This window comes from Pseudophryne corroboree, chromosome 8, assembly GCF_028390025.1.
Source record: "Pseudophryne corroboree isolate aPseCor3 chromosome 8, aPseCor3.hap2, whole genome shotgun sequence".
NCBI lineage: Eukaryota > Metazoa > Chordata > Amphibia > Anura > Myobatrachidae > Pseudophryne > Pseudophryne corroboree.
This window is the reverse complement of record NC_086451.1, coordinates 421,720,924-421,727,939: the sequence shown is the minus strand read 5'-3', so window position 1 is coordinate 421,727,939 and position 7,016 is coordinate 421,720,924. Positions and strand designations below refer to the sequence as shown.

Below are 7,016 nucleotides of genomic sequence, written 5' to 3'. Positions count from 1 at the left end.
GAGGTCTGCATCAGAAGATGCGACCCCGGTATCAGCACTGTATTGCGCTTGCCAGGCCCTAAACGGCTTCAGCCTGCCAATCAGGCTGCTGTTTAGGGGACACTGCAGGACCCGTTCTGCCCATGCAGAGTGAAGAACCCACCATCGGACCTGGCTTACATACAAATACGGATCAGGCCCACGCTGCAGAGCTGCACTGGGATTACAAAATATCCACGGTGTATGTAATCTTCACGTGTATGGTTATTATAAATGGCTGTCCAGGTAGTTCCATCTAGCATGAAATAAAGGAGAAACACATTCACGGAATTCTTTGGTTTTTTTTTTTTACAGATTTATTTATTTCACTTGAATGATTACAAACTTGTTTTTGACAAATATATATTATTTTCATAATAATACAAAAAAGATAAATATATATATAAAATTTATTTGGTAAATAAATAGGACATAAATAGATGCATATGCGGTAGAAGATACACACTTTGGATTACAATAATCAAGGTATTAATTATTACCAGATTTCGCTGATATTTTCCATAAAGCACCTGATTTTAACTCCTTAACTGGTGGGTAGAACCCTGTGAGGTATAACAGATGCTGTATAGATTCTAGGGAGTGCTAAAATGCATTGCATATCGGTGTCATAATACACAGATCAGAGAATGGGAAACAGGGATACAGCATATGGAAATCACAATGCTCTAGCCAAAAGCCAGCGAATTGTGTATTGGGTCCAATGTGTGCAAATGGATTAAGAGATCACTATGGGTCTCATTGTCTTCAATGGAGAACAATTGTGTCAAATATTTTACTAAAGGGACCTGCTGGTCTCTTATTAATACAGTACCCGATTGGTGTGATCTGCATATTAGGCAAGATTACAGCTGTAATGGGTTTATGTAACTGCAGCAAGTAGCTGATGACTGTAACCCACTCAAACAGGTCAAGATGGTATCTGATTGGCTACAGCAGATGTCATTAAATAAACCTTTAAGTGTATGCACAGTATCTGCATTATACACAGTGTAGTGTGTATTACCCATGTAGTAGTGTACCAGTATTATACACAGTGATACTGTAAAATGATTGTATTATAACACTTCAATGCATTTCAGCACTTCCAAAAAAAAACAAAAAGTTAATTATTTTAAGAGTTCACAGGAGTAAAAATGCAGGTTTTTTTTGTCTTTTTCATTTTTTTTTGTTTCACGACAGGGATACTGGTCCACACCGAGTCCCATTCTCATCAGTTTAGGTCCAGCCCAAACTAAGGGCTTGAGACTTGAGGCAGTAAACATGTTCTATACCTTGGTATGCTACATTATTTCTGGGCATTCTCCCCACCTACGCAGCAAGCGGTAGGGGAAGGGGACGCCCTTACACTGTAAAATGGACCTTTCAGCTCTGAACAGGTTAACAACAGATTTTGGAAAGGATGGGTTTCCATATGTGCAAAAGAGTCATGTCCTCTGAGGCTACTGTGAAGCCATCAACACAGACCACACAAAGCCCTGAGAATCAGTAAAAGGCACATGATGAAGATCCCTGAAATCTTTTCTTCCTCGGCTGATGGGGTTGACTTCACAGAATGTCTTGTTTCTTCTTAAAGACAACAATTGTGCTGGTCTTGGAGGAGGGCTAAAAAGAAGAGTTTGTTCGAATGCTATTGGGTTGCTCTCCAACCTCAATCAGAAACAGATAGCCTGTGGAATATTGGCAATCTCTTATTGGCAAGCACCTGGCATGACATCTCAAAGACAGGAGACTCGGACCCACTGCTGTAACACTCATTTTCCGTCAGGGAACTGGAAGAAGGTGAGCGTAGGAGCATATGGTTGGAGGAGAAAGGGTCCTGAATGAGGGTTCCAGACCTGGAGCACCGGCACGAGCAACAGCGAGAACAGGAATCTGTTCCTTTGAGGGAGGACACATGGCTTCTGGTCTCAGAAGGAGCAGGAGAGAAGAGCATATCAGAGGAAGGTGGTGGAGACACTGAGGCAGCTCTGGTAAATGAAGCAGGGTCTGGGAAGCCTGGCGGAGGAGGGGATCCTCTTCTTAACGGTACGCCAGTGTAGCTGAGACTCTGGCGTAGAACTTGTTGCGTAGCTCCTTGCTCGGCTGGGTGATGGATAAAGTTACAACGGGACCCGTATGGGCACTCTCCATACAAGTAGAATTTATGGCAATATTCTGTCTTGTACTTTGGGTGACGGTTTGGTTCTCTCAGCTCGACCTGCCCATGTGCAAACTGACATTTGGAGCCATACTTACAGGTACCCGTTTCAGAGAAGGTACGGCACAGCTCTGTCTTGTAACGAGGCGAAGGGGCAGGAAGGGCAGGCAAGGCATTCTTCAGTGGAGGAAACCCCGGTGGTGGTGGAGGTAGTGCAGTCCGGGGTCCTTCGGTAAGGCTGATGGAACGATCTGCTCTGAATGGAACACGAGGTGGGTCAAGAGTCCATCGGTCACGAGAAGCCCAGTGTGTTTCATCATACAGTTCGGGGGCACAGGAATGTCTCCTCTGGGGGCTGGTGAAGATGTGATCATCGGCAGAGTCTATTTCCTCAGAGAGACGCAAGTTGTGGAGGTTCTAAGAATCAAACAAAGCATGAGTGTTAAGAAAAGACCTAGGCTTACAGGAAAAGAGAGGAACCAAAGCAACATTTCTACACTGTAAGCTTTTAGTATGTCATCACTGTTTCTATGTCAGATGTCTTCTTCAGAGGAAGGCCAGATGCTTCCATGCAACTGTGTCCTGCATACATGGCAGCGCTAATATGAAACTGGTTTTGTTTGAAGATATAGAAGCACCAAAAAAAGCCACAATGCAGCAGTGAACTCAAACAGGAAGTCTGTAATGAGGCATAATAAAGAAAAACAAGAGTAGGGAAGTGCGTATATTCATCTGGCTGCATGGGGTACAATGTGCACAAGTCCCATAAGGATGGATGGAACAGACAGGCACAAATATGGGGACAACTGAAACCAAATACTGAGGCAGAGTGACTGAGTGACATAAAATGATCAAGTCTGAGCTAGATTTACACATAAGAGCAGAGTGACAGGGAGGCACAAGAGCAGATTGACAGGGAGGCACAAGAGCAGAGTGACAGGGAGGCACAAGAGCTGAGTGACAGGGAGGCACAAGAGCTGAGTGACAGGGAGCACAAGAGCTGGGTGACAGGGAGGCACAAGAACTGAGACACACAAGCTTAGTGACAGGGAAGCACAAGAACTGAGGCACAAGAGCTTACGGACAGTGAAGCACAAAAGCGGAGTGACTAGGGGTGTTCAAGAACTCAGGAACAATAATTAAATGACTGAAGCACAAGAGCTAAGTGACAGAGAGGCACCAGAGCTGAGATACAAAAGCTGAGTGACAGGAAGACACAAGAATTGAGGCACAAGAGCTAGGTGACAGGGAGGCATAACAGCTGAGTGCTAAGGAGGAGTTGGGTGACTGGTAGACACAAAAATTAAGGCACAAGAGCTGGGTGACAGGGAGGCACAAAGGCTGGGTGACAAAGAGGCACAAGAGGTAAGTGACAGAAAGGCACAAGATTAAGGCAGATGAATTTTGTGACAGGAAGGCACATTATCAGAGAGACAGGAAGACACAAGAGCTGAGTTATAAGGAGGTACTGGGTCTGCCTGATAAGACCAAGGACTGTGGAGGGTAGAGGAACTGAGTGACATTGAGGGACTGAGTGACACGTAGGTATAGGGAGAGAAGTACAAAGGTGGAGTGACAGGGCAGAGGAATGAGGTCAGCCCAGTCAGTTGTGATAAGCAGGTTTCAGCTCTGATGTCACCCAATTTGGATCACAAACATGTCCCTGGCAGCAGGGCATAGGTCCTTACAAACATGTCCCTGGCAGCAGGGCATAGGTCCTTAATGTGAGGCGCAACAAAAGGGACCAAGGGTTGCAACACAGCCTCTGCCCCCCTTTCTCACACACATTCAGCTCTAACACCGGGGGCTGGGAAGACCAGACACATACAGAGACCTATTGTACAGAGAGTGTAATGTACGCTGAGAGCAGATTATCTTTGCACAAGTACAGTCAATGTAAACAACCCTATACCAAAAATAGTGCACGGCCATTGTCTCGCCTCCCCAAATACTTTCCCACTTTCTTTCCAAACCCCCCACCCCAGCTCCTACAATGTCCCTTCCAAATTCCATGAAAGTCATTTCTGCCTGCTTACCTCCTCCCCAGCTGTCCTTCTGCCTGTCACTGGAATCACTCTGTCTCCCCCCCTGATCACCAGCCTGATGTCTCCTGACCTTCATGTCACCTTTCTGTCCTCCCTTACCTCCAGATCCCTCCCAACCCAGCCAAAATGTGCAGTCACCTTTGTGCCCCAGCTGCCTCGCTCATATGGTGTTTGGGAGGGGGTATCCTGTTTGGAAGGGATGGGGGTTTGGGGGGTCTCCCCACCCTATCAGGTCCCCTAGTGGTACACAAAAGTGGTCTCAAAACTGGCCACCATACAGTTTGGTCATGCCACCTTTATCTGCGTCTCCAGGTAAAGTCTGCAAGGTTTTGTAACAACTTTTACCCACAGACGACCTTAAGAACACCGAGAGACTTTAGAAAAAAAAAAAAAGTAAAGGAAAACAAAATGTACATTAAAAAAAAAAAAAAAATAGAGATCCCCCAAACGACCCTGCATGCCATCCGAAGCTGCCCAAGGTCTCACCTTATAAATAGTACGTATATCCAGGATGGTGGACATAATGATCCAAAAGCAAATTGCTTGCTCCTACGCCCAGTAATTCTTTTGAACAGTCAGTGCTGTACTGAGGCTCTACCTTCCTCCCCTTATATAATTCCAACTCCAGGCCCCTCCTCCCTGACTACTGTCAGCTATGAAGTCATCCTTCAGGGTGAAGTCCTGAGAGGGAGGGAGGTGGTGTGGTGTTAGCTAATCTCTCCCCAGTTAGGAAAACAAGTCAGTCTCCAGCCAAGATCACAGTGTGAGAGGGGGGAGGAGGGCAAACTCAGGGAGTAGGAAGGAGAAGGAATGAGAAGCCAAGGAGGAAAGTGCAAAAGAGAGAGAGAAACTTAGGAGAGGGAAAGAGAGTCAGGAGCGAGGAAAGAGAAACTGAAGGGGGGGAGGTGGGGTGCTGGAGGACAAGTACAAATGAAAGTAGTTGAGGCACATAGGGAAACAGATGGCAGCACAGAGAATCATTTATGAACTGCAAAGAATGCACAGCCAGGCAGCGGATTTATTTTCGCAAGCACCTATGTGATTGTAGAGCACACTTCAGCCCTCTTTCCGGTCCTTGGAACACCCCCCACCACGTTAAAGTATGTGGTGGTGGGGCGGATGGGGGCGGCTAAATCTAGGTTTGCAGGTTTGTGGTCCATGTGAAAGGACTTTGCTGGCATCGGACGGCACAAACTACTGCACTGCTGAAGAGCCCCAAACCCTGGCCTGCAAATCCTTAATTATCCTCAAAACGGGATCCATTCACACAAACATACTTCAGCAAGTTCATATATTTATTGAGTTTCTTATGTAGCGCAGCAAATTCCGTTGCGCTTTACAGTTGGCATATAGAAACCTTATGGTGCGAGTTGGTTTCCAGTCGCCCCTTATCGCATTTTTGTTCCATATGGTCCCTTGTTTTAGTCTGATGGGACTAAACTCATGAACTGCTGCCAAATGATGTTTGTTTGTGTTCTTAAAAGAATAAATTGTTCAGGATCAACCCAACGTCAGGGACAGCTGCCCAGACAGAAAGCAACTGGCATGATCAGTTCAACTCAAATGGGACGGGGTTAGATGTGATGTAAAATTGGACAGTCTCATGGAGAGCAGGATCTGCCTGTTAGTGGATCTATCTGATTTGGCCGCACATATAGTTCCAGTGCATTGCTGCTCAGGCCAAGAGGCTGGGCTTATTCCACATAAGAACCATTGTTCTGCTTATCGTAAACTGGAGCTGTCAATCTGAAATGCAGCAATAAAGAAAAAAAATCCAAGGAAATCATATGATCCAAAGAAAACGGTGAAGAAACATTTCCATTTAGAGAAAAATGTTTATTAAGGCCTCAGAAATTCTCCAGGATTTGTTTCGGTCACAGAAATTACCAGCTGTGAGTTACCCTTTAAAAGCAGGGCTGACGCTGCCATTAGGGAAGCCTAGGTAGTTTCCTAAGATATCAGTGGTCAGGGACGCATAACGCCAGGGGTTAAAGTGGGCAGTAATGGGGCAGAACTGCGTTCTGTCACCTGTAATGGTAGGCGTAACAAGTTCTACCTCTGCCATGGCTCTGTACGGGATGAGTACGAAATCCCGCCATACGGGATCCCGGTGGTCGGAATCCCGACCGGCACAATCCCGACAGGGGGGCGAGCGCAACGCAGCCCTTTGCGGGCACGGTGCCTCGCTACGCTCGGCACACTAATTTATTCTCCCTCTATGGGTGTCGTGGACACCCACAGAGGGAGAATATGTTGGGATTGTGCCAGCCAGGATTACGGTGTCAGTATTCCAACCGCCGGGATTCCGTCTGGCGGGATCTTGACCGCATCCCCTCTGCACAGTCCGAGCTAGGCAAGAAACCCCTCCGAGGAGTGCCAACAGAAAGCCCGCCACGCCACCCACATCAATAGATGATGCAGGCAGCGCGAGTGTCTCTTGGGCCATGGCCACCTCCCTCTCCTTTGGTTCCGGCAGCTCGTTGGATTTTTACGTCCAAAGAGCTGACGGAATTTTGACACAATGTCTTGACATTGCGTCGCTGCCACTAACATGCACTTTGCAGGATAGAAGAAGGTAAGAGAGGGATGGAGAGACACGGGTGGAGGCATTGGACAGAAACAAGGGGCATGAGGTGGACAGACGCATGGAGGTGAACAATAGTGACAGAGAGAGCTGAGCAGGAGGTTGGTCCTGGAGAGACGCAGGAGGATGGTGGAGGAGAAACGCAGGGGGTGGTGCTGTAGAGGTGCAAGGGTGATAGCATTATAGAGAAACGGAGTATGGTGCTGGCAAG

General features: G+C 47.0%; 1 protein-coding gene across 1 annotated transcript; it reads right to left on the bottom strand.

Moving 5' to 3' along the window:
• Positions 1-410: 410 nt before the first annotated feature.
• LOC134949406 (mRNA decay activator protein ZFP36-like) lies at positions 411-4,816 on the bottom strand. The gene is made up of 2 exons (XM_063937958.1): positions 4,708-4,816; positions 411-2,593 (listed from the first exon to the last, which is right to left on the bottom strand). Exons 1-2 carry the CDS (start codon positions 4,741-4,743, stop codon positions 1,688-1,690), a joined length of 942 nt encoding a protein of 313 aa, XP_063794028.1. The 5' UTR covers positions 4,744-4,816; the 3' UTR covers positions 411-1,687.
• Between the last annotated feature and the right edge of the window lie 2,200 nt (positions 4,817-7,016).

Coding starts and splice junctions, on each gene's coding strand:
- LOC134949406 (XM_063937958.1), bottom strand. CDS start 4,743: ATGTCCACCATCCTGGATATACGTACTATTTATAAG. Junction 2,594..4,707: donor ATATACGTACTATTTATAAG/GTGAGACCTTGG, acceptor TTTGATTCTTAG/AACCTCCACAACTTGCGTCT.